The sequence below is a fragment of the Thermobia domestica genome, unplaced genomic scaffold (genome assembly GCF_964235325.1).
Source record: "Thermobia domestica unplaced genomic scaffold, izTheDome1.hap1.1 HAP1_SCAFFOLD_873, whole genome shotgun sequence".
NCBI classification, from domain to species: domain Eukaryota; kingdom Metazoa; phylum Arthropoda; class Insecta; order Zygentoma; family Lepismatidae; genus Thermobia; species Thermobia domestica.
In genome coordinates, this window is record NW_027656583.1 from 30,551 (window position 1) to 47,075 (window position 16,525).

The 16,525-nt window shown below is 35.6% G+C and overlaps 1 protein-coding gene across 1 annotated transcript in view; it reads left to right on the top strand.

Moving 5' to 3' along the window:
* oys (lysophospholipid acyltransferase 6) overlaps nucleotides 1–16,525 on the top strand; it is a 65,418-nt gene that overhangs the window by 19,001 nt on the left and 29,892 nt on the right. The window contains exons 3-8 of the mRNA XM_081747923.1: nucleotides 419–496; nucleotides 3,782–3,873; nucleotides 7,516–7,627; nucleotides 9,545–9,683; nucleotides 10,885–11,032; nucleotides 15,744–15,949. Of these exons, the coding sequence (XP_081604049.1) occupies nucleotides 419–496; nucleotides 3,782–3,873; nucleotides 7,516–7,627; nucleotides 9,545–9,683; nucleotides 10,885–11,032; nucleotides 15,744–15,949 (775 nt within the window). The remainder of the gene's footprint in view (nucleotides 1–418; nucleotides 497–3,781; nucleotides 3,874–7,515; nucleotides 7,628–9,544; nucleotides 9,684–10,884; nucleotides 11,033–15,743; nucleotides 15,950–16,525) is intronic.

Genomic DNA, 16,525 nt, shown 5'->3' on the forward strand with positions numbered 1-16,525 from the left:
ATCGTGAGATCACTAGTTTCTGATCGAAATTTTGCTTGTGAGTGCTGGACCATTCGAAAGAGTCAATTGAAGATTTATGTCCAGATTGCAGAAAGTTTCTGTGGTAAATAAGTATGAGCTGAGTATATTTCTTGTCCGTTATGAAGAGGCTACTAAAACATTGGAGTTTTTTTTTTTTTTTTTTTTTTTTTTTGAAAATGTTCGTGTCTGAAAACGACAGAGTTCTTTTATATAATAATACATATATTTTTGTCGGGATGAAAACTTTTGTTTCTACTGTGGTGGTCATTAAGAGAGGTTTCACTGTAATAATAATAATAATAATAATAATAATATAATTTTAATCTTAAGAATTTGATGTAATTAGACAATTTTTAGATTCTTTGTTAGCGAAATAATATTTTATTTCTCCTTTCAGCAAAGCAATTCATCTGGCGGGGCTTCCATCAATTTGCTACATAGTAATGAGAACACAAAGACCACAGATCATGCAAAGGTATGAACCATCGTGTAACATTTACTTTGTTTCTGATAGCTGTATAGGAATGAAGAACTTGGTGGAAGAAGAGCATGCCCCAAATTTTCAATTTTAAAAAAGGCGGTTAAAGTTGTCAAGAAAGATAACAATGCATGATTCTACGAAATTTAGGTACCAGATTAGGCAAGGTTTGGCATACCCCGCAGCAAATAACTACACATAATAGATGGTACTAGGTTTTAAAAATGCAGGAGAGAGAGTTTCTGTAGAGGAGAGGGATAAGGCTGTTCTTCCATCAAACCCTATAATTACATTTTCAAGTCTTAAGGTTTGTGTAAACGAACAAGTTTCGCCGATAGATGTCACTAGTCTTCGTATCTTTCTCATGTATTTTTTACCTGTCACGAAAATTCACGATTTCTCTTACAAATCTCAACCTAGAGACTTCAGATTTTTAGAAAAGGAACTTTAATCTATCGAATTCAACAATCCGTGCCGATTTTTTGCTTAGAATTTTCTTCATTGTTGAAACAGTGCCTTTGTTAAAGGTTTGGATATCCATTTGAAGAATCAAGCCATTTCAACAATGAAGAAAATTTTAAATAAAAAATCCGGCACGGATTGTTGCCTTCGATAGGTTATGAAGTTCCTTCTCTAAAAATTTGAAGTGTGTAAGTTGAAATTTGTAAGAGAAATCGTGAATTTTCGTGGAAGCTAAAAAAAAAAAAAAAAAAAAAAAAAACACATGAGAGAGAGAGAGATAGAGAGAGAGACTGACTGACTGACTGAGACTGAGACTGACTGACTGAGACTGTAGTGAGACCTATCGGCAAAACTTGTCCCTTTAAACCAACCTTGAACTGTTGTATATTTTGAACGAATGTAAATTCGTGAATTGTATATTTTATGTTTAGTATTTATTAGGTATGTACAGTCAGCGACAAAAGTTTTTTTTCCGTTTGATGAAATTAGTTTCGTAAATAGCTTCAGAATGAGAGGGCAGTTTGAGTACAGTTTTCAGTAAATTAAAAAGAATTTGATTTTCTGTACGTTCCAGCCATACCACCGTTATCCCCAAAATAAATTTTATTAAATGAAAAGATTATTGTCGCTGAATGTACCTACAATATGATGATGACCATGACAGCAGTATTACGAGATCGTAAAAATTAAATTAAATTTTTAGTTCTACGTTCCAGTGTTTTGCTTTTTAGGCTAAAAAAAAAAAGGCAGATGATTAATGAAAACGAATGACAATGAAAGAATTGGTGGAATGAAAGTGTGGGATGAAACAGTAAAACTCCGAAGAAAACACTCTGACACGATGTTGTCAATCACAAACTTACATGGTCTGGGATCGAACCAGGGACCCCCGCGCCAGAGGTTGTCGCTATACTATTGAGTCACAGTTAGGGTGACCACAAAATTTTCAGCTGAAAACTGGACAGGTTCCTGTCCTTTTTAATAATCATGAGAAATGAGAAAGAGGCCAGTGCGTAAATTAGTTCTTGTTTACCTTAGCAATACCTAATACAATATATTGTAATATAACGTAATACATATAAGCTATAAAATATAAACAGCATTTAACTTCCAATGCAATAGGACATGATGCTGCGTGCATTTGCTTCTTTGTCCTAGCTCGAATCCTTGATACTACCTTGGGTGAGAAGTTTACTCTTTAACTGAAAAATGCCAGAATTATTTCTCAGAAGAATCTGTCTTCTTGAGAATAGCTTTATTCTTTAATAGTCAGTCTGTCTCTCTCTCTCTCTCTCTCTCTCTCTCTCTCTCTCTCTCTCTCTCTCTCTCATGTATTTTTTTTTTAGCTTCCACGAAAATTCACGATTTCTCTTACAAATTTCAACTTACACACTTCAAATTTTTAGAGAAGGAACTTCATAACCTATCGAAGGCAACAATCCGTGCCGGATTTTTTATTTAAAATTTTCTTCATTGTTGAAATGGATATCCAAACCTTTAACAAAGGCACTGTTTCAACAATGAAGAAAATTCTAAACAAAAAATCGGCACGGATTGTTGAATTCGATAGATTAAAGTTCCTTTTCTAAAAATCTGAAGTCTCTAGGTTGAGATTTGTAAGAGAAATCGTGAATTTTCGTGACAGGTAAAAAATACATGAGAAAGATACGAAAACTAGTGACATCTATCGGCGAAACTTGTTCGTTTACTCACTGGAAGTGGTAGAAAATTAACGTTTGTCGATTTTAACGTTGATCACTGTAGAGCGAAAACGGTAATAGATAGCGAGAATGGTTTCCTGTAATCTATTAAGCGTCTACAAGCATACATCTCGTCTCCATGCTTAACTTTACTTGAACTCTACACAAAAGTCCACAACAACTTTTTTCGGTTTCAATATTAATTGAGCTAATATCCTGCCATGCAAACTAAAATTCCTTCACATGATATACACGTGACGTGGGATGTAAATTTTCTTCGAACGAAGTTTTGGGTAAACGTCTAATAATTTTGTTCGCATTTTACAAATTAACCCCAGAAAGACTAAGGAAGGGGGGATGAATTTTGCCTACAAGTTTTTGTTTATTTACTTTATATGGATTAATATCTATTCAGGATTCTTTTTTTTTCCCTTTTGATGAAAGGTTCATTTTAGCTTTTTAAAACTGGGATATACTGCATTGTTTTTCTGTTTAAAAAAAAAGAAAAAGAAAAAAAAGTTGTGCCGTCCAATTTGACCCTCCTTGCTCATAGGTGCTACCCATCTTTATTTTTCCCAAAATTCCTTTCATTTGTTTCTATATATTTATAAAACTTGTATTACTTTTTAAAAATGATACTTTTCTCATTTATATATACACTTAGACTTTCATAGAGCTTGTCGAGTGTTAACTATAATATTGGTTTTCAGCATAGTATTATAAGAAATTTGGTATAATATATAAGCAGTTTTACGAACTGTATTTAGCCCGTTTTTAGAAATAAAAAGCAGAATTCCTTGAAAAGTTTTTTTTTTTTTTTTTTTATGTAGTTGAACACGTTAACTCAAATTGAACAAATATACTCTGAAAGCTACTTAAAACGAGCGCGGACAAATTTGACCCCCCCCCCCCCCCTGGTCCTTTACGTAGCAGATGCGAGCACGGACTTTCTAGGGTTAATGTTTCAGTAACAACTCCTGCGTAACATTATTTAGTTCAAGTGATTGGACCGAGGAAGTTTAGTGCGGTGGACTGTATCTTTTATTCATCATACATTGATATTAGATAGCTTTTAGGGGCTAATATAGTAACGATATTTTTTTTCTTTCTTTCTTTTAAGGATGGTATTGGCTGTGTCCCTTCTCTACCTGTCCTTCATTCATCTTCAGAGGCAGCTTTTTAACTATGGATCTTACACACTGGACATCACAGGTGAGAGAAATTTATTTGGTACTTCGTTCGTGGTTTTTCTGACAGAAATGCGAAACTTTTTAAAGAATTATCGCCGAGGTCCGCCGGTGTCCCAGTATTTTGATAATTACTTTCTTCTTCTTCTTCTTCTTCTTCTTCTTCTTATTTATTATTATTATTATTATTATTATTATTATTATTATTATTATTATCATCATCATCATCATCAGCAGCAGCAGCAGCAGCATCATCATCATTATTATTATTATTACTAGCATAACCTGCGCTCTCGACATAGCACATCATTTACATATGAGTATAAATCTCCTTGTCATTCCACACATCTGTACATGTCCATTTACAGACACAAGTGAAAGATGTCTTTGTTAAAAATCGGCAAGGGGTACCATAAAGGAGTTTTTCCCCATTATGTTTTCATTATCTCGCACCGTTTACAAGATTTGAGATTACTTCCGGTTGAGTTTCTATAATTGATGTATGATCAGTGTTTTCTTCCTTCTTGCATGCAGTATGTAATAAGCAAATACATTATACACACAGTTATAATGTCAGTGATATATGATGATAAAGATTCATCTTAGACTGCAGAAATGGTTATCCTTCGTTTTTCATGATCATTTGGCCATCAAGCGCCTAAGAGATAAACTAACCTCGTATACAAATGTGTGGTGTTGAAATGTATAACTCGTAGGATATGATGCCTTATTTTTTAAAAAAATTTAACACTTCCAGTGTACTTCTAAAAAAGTGTAATAAAGAAATAAGGCTTTTTTATAAAAAAAATATTGAATTAGAACTGAACGATCTACACAAAATTTGCAATTGATCAGTGAAAACGGCATCTTTTTAGAGCTTGTGGTTTCAGAGATATCATTGTCAAAAGAGTTGGCCACGAACATAGAAGCTTTTTTCAACGATAAATATGTAAACCTTGAACACAAATATATAAACCTAGCATGCTGATGTCCGTGGGTGTCCCAATATTTTGATAATCGCTTTTCTTTCTCCTTATTTTATTATTATTATTATTATTATTATTATTTAGTTCACAGAATAACCCTTGCAACCGAATATACGTTTTGAAAGAATACAGCACAAATTATTTTCAAAATCGTGACATACATTGTACAAGACAGTGGACACTTGACAGAAATATATGTTGGCATAGACTTGTAAAAAATGGAAGCTAGCAACAACAAATTCCGAATTCAAGCACTTAAAATACTACTTACCTGTTAGTAGATACGCAAAAAGTTTCATAGTCTTGTAAAGAATATTTTAAAATCATTTCTTGTTTGTTGAAGACCAGTGTATGGAAAAAAAAAAAAAAAATCGGAAGTATTGGAAGTACAATGTATTATTTGATAGACGGATTTTATCGTAGTTTTTTATCAGATCAAATGATTTTCACAGTTATATTGTAGCAGCAGTCATCTCGTGTAATAAACAAAGAAAACAGATTGAAAAAATAAATGAAAGTACAAAAAAAAAAAAATGTTGAACGGCCTGCGCTTGTACCTTGTGGATACTAATGAGAATGGAAAATTATGCAAGGACTTTAAAATATCACAATGAAAGAAAATAGTTGAACTGCGTAGAAAATCCATACACTTGTGTTGTTCACCAGAAACTTAACATGTCTTGAAGTTGAACTGAGAACCGCACTCCATAGCAGTGAGCTCTACCATTTAATCACCTTTTGGTACGTGCTGTATATAGAAGCAATGTAAGGTAAAATTACTTCACTGTTAAGATGTATTTTGGTTTTTGAGAGTTGGTGCACAATGGTGCAATATGGTTAGTGACTATACAATCTCTAATAATTTAATTTTAAAAAAAAATCCATTGCTGCACTCGGACAAGGTCCATTTGGCCCATGGGCGGTATGGAAATAAGTTTCAGGTTTCGAAAAACGCGTCACATAGAAGAGGTGATGCGATGAGTATTACGCTCTGGTAGCGTTTAGCACCAAACTGAGTGAATTGCTACAGCACGTTGTTAGCAAAGATAGATTTCAGTTTGCGTTGGGCACATCATAATTCAGAAGATTTATTTGTCATTGGGTAGTCTATTGTTGGGTTAATAAAATACATAGAAAGATTTTTAGTTATCTTATGAACAGACACGCTTACACATAAGGCGCGGAAGAGTAATTTGCAAATGTTTAATCATTTTTCAATGAGATATAGCTTCTATATATTTCTCATAGAGGTCCTTATTAATGCATTCTTGCAGTCAATGTTATCAGCAATGCATAAATCCTTGTTTATAACGTCTTTCTTTAAAGGAAGGTAGTGAGTTGTATCGCACAAAGTGCGCAGTCTGCCAACTCGTGTTATTCTTTCTTTCGTCTAACGCAGTGATAGCCAAACCGTCGATCACGAACTACTAGTAACTCGCGGGGTATTTCCGGTAGATCACATTAACGCTTCGGTTGGCTGATCTTGATCAGTGTTGGCATTTGTTTATTGCAAATGTATTTTATATATATATATATATACAATAGTTGGTAGTTCCTCTGGTCGGTGGCTTATAGTAGGATTTAAAAATGGTTCGGTAGCTCAAAAGCTTTATCAGTTTGGCGACCACTGGTCTAACGTAAATGAGTTGTTACAATGACTGAAATGAACTTAGATGTGAGTGATGTGCGACGTATTCTTGAGAAAGTGTCCGGTGACATGAAATTGATAATACTAGTGATCTAAGTGATGAAAACGTAAATTCAAATGACTGTGATAGTAATTCTGAACAAGGGGTGCATATTTCAGTATAACTCCAGCGGGCAGGTCTCAATACTTGACATATTTCTTCAGGATATTAGTAGAGAAACATTATAACTTTTATCGAGAATATTCTATGTGAATGTCACTTTGTGTCGTAAAGCATAGATGCATGATCAAAATTATATCCTGTCGAGTATTTAGTATATCCCGTGTTGTCATTTTCAGTGTCAGGTATAGTGTTTCTATGCCAAAGAAATATGCATGAAATTGCGACAAAAACTCGATCAATATTACAATATATCGTACAAAGTATTGCGACAAAAACTCGATCAATATTACAATATATCGTACAAAGTGTTCAAGCGCACGTTGCTGTTACAACGTAATGCTTGCCTCCTCGAAGTTTAAAGTTGCTATTTGATACATATTGAATGATGAAAATATCTTACATTATATATCCGATTCAAAAACTTACTATTATATCATTTCAATACTCACTGGTATCTTCAGTAATGGTAACCTCCTTTCATACTAAATTATTAAAAAGATCTCCGTTGTCCTGAAGGAGCTAATGAGACGTGAATCATTGGGAAACAGTACATTGTTTACTGTGATCCATTTCTGCACTGCAGCATTAATAAGTAGCAGAATCACTTATACTGATGAAGAGTGACACTTCTGATGCCATTTAAATGCAAATTCAGCCCACAGTAGTAATCTTTAATTTTTACTAACACTTTTACCAAACACATGGCATAAGAAATTATGCATTGTAAAGTTTTTATTTCAGTATAACAGTACGAGTTTGAACTCTATATTTAAAGTGAGAAACTATTCTCATTACATACAAGATGTATCATACAGTTTCTTATTTCTGCTACTATTATCATTATTAATATTATTTTTTAATGTATAACAGGTCCTTTAATGGTAATCGTGCAGAAAGTGACAAGTTTAGCTTTTAGTCTTCATGATGGGCTTACGAAAAAGGAAGAGGAAATGACGTCATCACAGAAATACCATGCAGTAAGGTATGTACATGAATATCCATTACATTAAATATGCATCACGTGGAGATGCAAGAGCTCAGACAATACCAGGTCATACAAATCCACTGATTTTTTTTTAAAGCGGATAATTGTAAATATCTTCAAATTAATAATCAATAATTTGTTCCCACTATAACGCAAGAAACGTTTATTTACTTTGTTTCGGAAAGAGAGGGTTTTTAACAAAGAAAATGGGTCATCTCAGTGTGAACAAGTAAATAAATAAATATGGGTAATCATGGATGTGTTTGGTGGTCTAGTTTTAATGACTGGGGTATAGTTTCATGATTTGTAGAACTGTTAGTGTAATGTTCAGTAACAAACATCTTTCGATGCAATTATGGATTAACTAAAACATACATGGAACTAAAACTAAATTACACTAAAACATACATGAGGGGCCGCGGTGGTTGAGTGGTAGAGTGTTCACTTCTGGTGTATGGGACCCTTTGGTCGATCCCAGCTCGCGCCAAGTGAGCTTTGTGGTGGACAAACACCTTGTGCGTGACCATTTTATTCTTTCACATCATGACCGTCATAACCATAACGGCATAACCATGGGACCTAGCCGGCATAACCATGGGACGTAAAACTTAGATTTCATTTCATTCAAAACATACATGAATCAAATGTTCAAAGAAACCAGAGTAGTTTTATGCGAGGCCATAGTTTACAATATTTTTTCTTTCTTTTTAACATTTTGTTGCATGAATATGATCGTCATTTGGTGTAAATTTTGTTTGTAAATCTCAGAAGGAAAACGATTCGAACACGTAATAACACAAAGGATATCCATAGCTCACACTAAATCTATCTGGATACCAAATATCTCGCAAAGCAGAATATGAATTTGAAGCTTTAGCTGCAGAAACAACAGATGTAAAAGCATTGAACAGCACCTCCCCAGGAAATTTTTTGGAAAAGTTACTTTGAGTGGACAAGCTTTTTTTTCTTTCTTTCTTTCTTTAACCTTTCTTCTTGTGTGTCTTCCTGAACCATACATTAGGCAAAGATATCTAACAGACAGAGGTGAATTTAACAGTAATAGCTTAAGAATAATATTACTTCAACCCGGCCAAGTTCCATTATATACAGGTAGCTAACTTACAGAGCAATAGATAATACATGCTCTGTAAGTGCATTAGGAAGACGTAGGCGCGGATGGGAGGATAACATTAATATGGATCTCGCAGAAATGGGAATACAAAGTAGAACTGAATCTAGTTGGCTAATAAAGACACAAGCCAGTTTAGAATTTTTCTGAACGCGGCATTGAACCTGCTGGTTCCATAGGCCATAGCAAATAAAATCTTGGGATTTTATGTCTCATGCTTACGCCGACCAGGCTAAAGGAGACAGTGATGATTAGAAATGAATGAGATGGTGCAATGAAGAAAGTGAGAGGAAACGGGAAAACCCGAGAAAACCTAAGTACACCATGTTTGTCTACCTGAAAGCTCACTTGGCGCGAGCTGAGATCGAACCAAGGACCCCATGCACCAGAGGTGAACGCTCTGCCATTGAGCCACCGCGGCCCCCATAGAGCTAGTTTGTTTAATAAGTACAGTTTTTAAAAATGAAGCCAAGTTAGAGAGGTGGAAAGAAAATTGCACGTATGCGTTGTCAGTATGGACTTTATGCTTGTGACATGAATAAATATATTTTAGGCTTAATTTGAATTTTTATTTTAGCAGTTCTGTACTCTGAATATTAGTTATTTGATTCCTGCTGTTGGGCGTGTGAGGAATGAAGTAGGTAAAGCAACGAATACGAGTAAACGGTGAGTTTTGTATAGTCTTATGTGCTGAGAACGCTGTACAATTATCGAATTTATGTCCAATGTTTGTTTATATACTGTATTTTTGGTACGTTTCTTAACGTATTTCATTTTGTTTGTAGGAAAATGCCCACTCCGCTGGAATATTTTAGTTACATGTTCCACTTCCAGGCGCTGATGGCTGGCCCGGTGGTCTTCTATAAAGATTATATCGAGTTTATTGATGGACAGAACTTCTTACGACACGCACCACCATCGGCAGTAAGTTTTATACTTCTCCTTTTTGTCTTCTATTATGTGAAACTAGCTTTAATTATTTAGGAATAGTCATCAGCTTTTATTTTTTTCTCCAAAGACAACACATGAACGCCCTAAAAGCCATCCAAGCCATGGATTGGGTACTTAATGACTTATTCCACAAATAAACGCAAAGGAGGCTTATAAACCATTCCTGTCCTCAACGGAACAATTGGCTGCGTTTATATGCCACGCCCGTCTATTAAAAATTTAGGGACGGTTGGTTATTCCTTCTTCAGAGATGCAAATTAAAATGCATGCCATAAAAGCCATCCACGACTATGATTGTGTGGCCATCCACGACCATAAAAGCCATCCACAACTTATTTGAGAACTAAACTCAAATCAAGTTTATAAACCACATCTGTCCTATCCGTCCAAATGTGTTCATATACTACATCTGTCCTCAATGGAACAATCGGCTATGTGTTTATATGTCATGGCCATCTATTAAGGATCCAGGGACGGTTGGTAATCAATCTTCCTTCAAAGATGCAAATAGAATGGACACCGTGAATGCCATCCACGGCTATGATAAGGTATTGGATGACTTATTTAACAACCTAAACGCAAATAAGGCTTATAAACCACTTCTGTCTTCTCCATCCAGATCTGTTTATATATCACATCCGTCCTGAATGGAACGATCGCCTGAGAGTTTATATGCCATACCCGTCTATTAAGGATTTAGGGACTGTTGGTAATCAATCTATCTTCAGAGATTCAGATAAAATAGACGCCCTAAAAGCCATCCACCGTTACGATAGGCTATTTATTAAATGACTTACCTGACAACTTAAACACAAATGAGGCTTGTAAACCACTCTTGTCATCCCCGTACGGACGTTGTGTTTATATACCACACCTGTCTTCAATGGAACTATCGGCTGTGTGCTTATATGCCATGATCGTCTATTAAGGATTTAGAGACAATGCTCTTCAATAAAGAAGTGATTGCCGAAAGTGAAGCCTGTTTTGAGTCCAAAGATAAATCGTAAAAAACTCTTGAAGGAGACTACATTGATGAATAAAATAGAATTTTGTCTAAAAGTTGTTGCTTAATTATAGTTGTTGCTTTTAATAATAAACAAACATTCTCGTAGATAGTTAATTTCATGTTATTTTGCTACATATTCATCCATTTTTTTCTTCCTTTCTTTTACAGGGAACAGTTGACAATAATTCAAATAGCAGCAAAATAATCGTAGAACCTTCCCCACGAGTCGTGATAGTGAAGAAGGTGATATCTGGCTTGTTATGTGCCTTGATATTCGTCACGTTGATTCCGTTCTTCCCAATTGAGCGGGTCAAAGGTAAGATCTTGAAAGTGCTTTATTTAGTTTACAGAATTCACCATATTTGCCGGCGTGGGAGTAAGTTCCAAAAACGGGATGTGTCTTAGGCACCTATTCAGAGAATTTTTACTATTTCAATTTGAATAAGTTTCGCTTATTTCTTTACGAAAGCTTTTCACTTACGCACAGGTCAGTGACTTGGTAAATACGGTTTCGATATAATCACTGTATTTTTCGCTTTAATGTATGTGTGCTTTTCTCTGGACGCTCATACAGTATAATTAGGAATCTAAACTTCTCGTCTTAACGACGGGGCACGGTGGCTCAGTGGTAGAGCGCTTGCCTCTGGTGCGTGGGTCCCTAATTCGATTCCGGCCAAGTAAGCTTGTGGACGACATCGTGCTCGTGGGTTTTCCCGGGTTACTTCCATTACTTTCTACTTACTCATTCCACCAATTCTTCCATCATCATTCACTTGCTTTAATCATCATTTATCTTAGCCTAACAGGTATAACCGTAGGACGTTAAATTCAAAGATCTTTATTTTCGTTTTATTAACGATAACAACGATAAGTTGCGGAAAATAAAATAAATCTTACAAATACCTCTAGAAACAGTGAAATGTACTTCTTTTTGATGTGTTTAAATTGCGAAATAAACGCTAATCTGGCCAGTTTGTCAGAATATTAGCGAATTTTACCTAATACTTAAATAAGATCGCGAAATATATTTATGCTGTTAAAAATCTAGTGTCCCAGGAAAGAACTGGACAATTTCAAACGTATAGATGTGTTGGTCCTCTAGAAACTTGATATTCTTATGGAAATAGACTCTTGCAAAGAAATGTTTCAACTATCGTATATTGAATCGCAGCCTATTCTGTAAAATAAAAACATCAGAAATGCTAGATCAACTGAAAAACGTAAGAGGGATGGAGAATATTACACCTCACCAGCCAGGGTTGGCTGGTTTAAACAAGGTTTAAACCAAAAAACGAAAAATGTTCGTAAAAGTGTAACTATTCGTAAAATCTTGATGAACACACATTTGTGGGTTATCACATTTCATTCCCATATATTACTCGTACTATATTCAGATCTAAATTCCACATTCATTACTCAAAGAGATTATATTACAAAAGCAACCTTTTTTTTTTTCATGTCACTTTATGGATGTTTCTTTTGTAACTTTTTTATAGTTTGTTGTTACTGTTATGCAACCAAAGGAAAATTCTAAACATTGTTTCGTTTTAATAATGTTTACTGTTGATAAAATACATCGAAATGCCATACTTTTTTGGGAGGGGGGTCATACAAACCCCACGAGAGGCAATTATTGAAATCATAAGAATCTTTGGTAACTATTTATGTATAAATGGGTCAGAGCTAAAGTGGACTCAAATAATTCGTATCTTTATTCACTTTTCTTACTGATATGCAAAGTAAGTCGTTATATTTCTTTAACTTGGACTAATAAAAGTCATAGTGAACTGACTTGGACTAAATTAGTTCTTCTGTACTCTGTAGTACTTCGAAATTGTCCATATGTAGTTCTGTATAATAGTTCCACTTGTGCAATTGTTTCTTTTTGTCCTTCTGAAATTACTCTTGACGATTATATTAACAAATATGTAAAGATTAGTCCAACGTATTTTTTTTTTATCAGGAATCCTTTGTGAGTGAGTCGGCAGACGTATCGCATTTGTGGCCAATTAGTCCCGGTTTCGAGTTCAAATGGAGGACAATTTCTCTTGGATGTAAGCCGAGAAGCGGTTTGGATTCCGCTTTAAGCTTATGTGATCCCTTCCAGCATAACCCGGTTGTTGCATACTAACACCAAGGCGAAATAAGCTTATTTCTGTCCGTATGTGATATAAATACATAGAGCAAATTATTTAAACAAACAAACAAACAAACAAAAACCCGGTTTAACCCCCCCCAAAAAAAACGGGTTTAAACAAAAACTGTTTTTTGGGTTTTTTCAATAAAAACCATGGTTTTTGCCAATCCTGTCACCAGCTAATAAAAGCCTATTTTTCTTGAAAAGGGATTATAAAAGGAGTCGTTTGAGAACAGAAAGTTATGAACTTCGTGAAAAATCTGTGTACACTTGAAATTGTACTGAACTGAAATTTTACACAAAGAATTGCTGCTTACGCTATTCAAGCAATTAAAAATCGGTTTCTCTTGTATTCTCTGGAAGTAATTATAGGAATCCTTGTTTAATTTGTCCATGGAATACAAGGCTTAAACGAAACTAAATAACTCTCCAGTCGACAAGTGTTTTCAAATTCATTAATTTTACTAAAGTTTTGAGTGGGGAATGGAGGGTGAGGGGAAAATGCAACAAATTCAAACTTCAGTTTTCACGTTGTTTACAGTGTGACAAACCAAAATTCTTACGAGTGTATACTGTGATATTTTTTCTTGCTTTCTTCCATATCCTTGAACAAACTAGTGTGAGGGTGTCTTGCAATTGCAGACAATGTTCGCAACCAAGCCTTCGTGTGCATTAATTGTAATAATATTGCAATAAATTAGACTCATAATTAATACGAGGGTAACTTAATAAGTATCTGCAATCAACTTTTTTATTATTTATTACCACAACGGTACAATGTTTATTCATATCATTTTTCAACATGGTCAACCTGCTTTTCAATGCGTCTGGTTCACCATTGCAGAGCTTTCCGATACCCTCTGCGAAAAAGGTTTCTGGTTCCGAAGCAAGCCACGGATTCACTGCTTCTTTTACTTGTAGGTCGAAGATGAATCTACGGCCTTTGAGAGCATCTTTAAGTGGACCAAACAGATGGTAATCAGACGGGGCGAGATCGGGACTGCAGAATGCTCAAATACGCGAAACGCTGCGTCAGAAGAGTTTGAGCAGTGTGGGCGACGGTGCTCTTCGAGTTTTTTTCGAAACCTATCTCGCACACATTTTGTAAAAGTTTAGCCTGTTATGCATGATGTCATATGTAGAACCGTGACTGATCTGATATGGATTGCTATGCATCAACAGTCACTCGTGTGTTATTCAGAATCGAGGCACGGACTTATTCAATAATATCATCAGTTGTTGCTGTAGCTGGACGCCCTGCTCTTTCATCGTCCGTCACACTCGTTCGGCGCGGTGGCTCAGTGGTAGAGCGTTCACCTCTGGTGCTTGGGGTTCCTGGTTTGATCCCAGGTCGCGCCGTGTGGACTTTGTGGTGGACAAACACCATGTTCGTGGGTTTTCTCGGGGTTCTCCTGTTTCCTCCCACTTTCTTCATTCTACCATTTCATTCATTTCTCATCTTCACAGTCTCCTTTAGCCTAACCGACATTACCCTGGGACGTAAAACTTAAAGATTTCATTTTTTTTTTTTCATTTTTCGTTCGGCCACTTTTGAACTGTAAACACTTCGCTGTGGTAACACATTGTTCCCGCATTGTGGTGAAAGTCTTCTGTGAATTTTTGCTCTGGATACTGTTGGTAAGTATGGAATGAGGCCACGGGTTTGCAAGGTTTTGATATAATGACACATACCCATATTGCTAGGAGATATATGGTGTAAACAGTTCATGTAATGAATATGGTGTGTCAGATTGATAGGATTGGAAATCAGATTCCGTATGGGAGCGTAGGTTCGGGTCCTACCGACTGCGCCAATGTTAAAACTATTGGAAAATATATACTCGACTACTACTGAATTATTCAATTCCTATATTCTTAATCTGTACCAACCACAGCTCAGTTAATTATCTTCATAATATTCCACAATTACACTAACATGGAATATGTCTCAATATTACTCTAATAAACAAACCATACTATATCCTCAGTACATAATCTATTCTGATCAATATATCTTCAATCAATATCTAGTGATTTAATATTCCTACTCTTCATAGCCATCTTGTATAAACAAATCGATCAATATCTATTACAAATCGTGATTCCAAATATTCCACATCCATCTAGATTTCACTCAATCCATTAGAATCGATATTCATTACATGAACTGTTTACACCATATATCTCCTAGCAATATAGTAGTATGGGTATGTGTCATTATATCAAAACCTTGCAAACCCGTGGCCTCATTCCATACCTACCAACAGGTACATTTTCAGACCACAAAAATTAGATGACAGAACGCAGTTCATTTTTGGTGCACAGAGAGAGTAGCGCGGCCATCTGTACTTCGCAACAGCGCAAAGCAGACTGATGTGATAACGCTGCATCCTACCAGAGACGAAGAAAACAGTGACACCTAGCGTCTGGTGAGCCAACCTGAAAAGAAATAAGAAAAATATTGTAGTTACTTATTGACTTACCCTCGTATTTGTGATTTTGAAAGGAGTTATATGTGGACCAGCATCTGAAAAATTCGTGAATATACGTGAATAATTAGTTTGTGAATGAAATCTAGATTTTAAAGGTTGAATTGACGTTATTGATTCTGTAATATATTTTGAATAGGTACATACGTCATGACTTCAGGTTTATCAACTTCGACTACTGAACACAACCAAATTCAAATTCCGTTATAATAACCTGATCAGTGTTAGAATTATTAACGAAATATGTGGTCATGAGTTGACAAGGAGTGTACTAGAAAGATTATTTTGCGATTCAATTGTTACAAATTTTTAAAATGGTGAAAATAGGAAATTTTTCAGTTGTACATCCGTGACGCCAGCGTGCTTTATCAGCTCATTAATGTAATGCTTTTTCTTTGTAGATGAAGATTTTGTTGAAGGAACGTCGTTTTTACACAAAGCAATGTTTTTAATAATGGCAACGTCGTTGGTGCGCTTTAAGTACTATCACGCTTGGCTCCTTGCTGATGGCATTTGTAATGCATCAGGGTTAGGATTCAATGGTTACAATCCAGACGGCACTGCCAAATGGGACCTCATCTCTAACGTAGATGTTCTTCAGTTTGAGGTAAGTTAAAAGAAAACTACGATTTCTAACTAATAAAAGTACGAGGTCCATCCAGAAAGAAACTTTCCTATGCGTCCCGTAACTAGGAAACCGTTATGTTGCGCGAAGAGACTTCGTACACATGAGAGAATAAGGCCCTAGCATGGCGCATGCGCCAGCGGAACTTCCCTATACATTATTCGGCGTAAGCTCTAAACTGCGATAAACAAAGCCACGTGAAACCAAATCTCGCTGATTTGCTGTTGTCCTACCGACGCTTGTACTCCTCCGCAAAATAGTTCATATGATTGCATTATTACTTTTACTATGAAGCTTCATATAAAACTACTATATTATTATAAATGACAAAAATCTAATACGGATTATCTAATAATACTGCAATCGAGTGTGGCTAATGAAACAATAGAAATAAACACTAAGCATGCGCAGTAATTATGGCGCCAACTCAACTGTGGATGGGTGTTCTGCTTTTAAAGTCTGAAAGATGACTGGCATGAATCCCGGTTCCGCGAGTGTTGTGGTGAAACACCAACAAGGCAAACCTTTACTCACTAAGCAACAATTGTTTACGAGCGA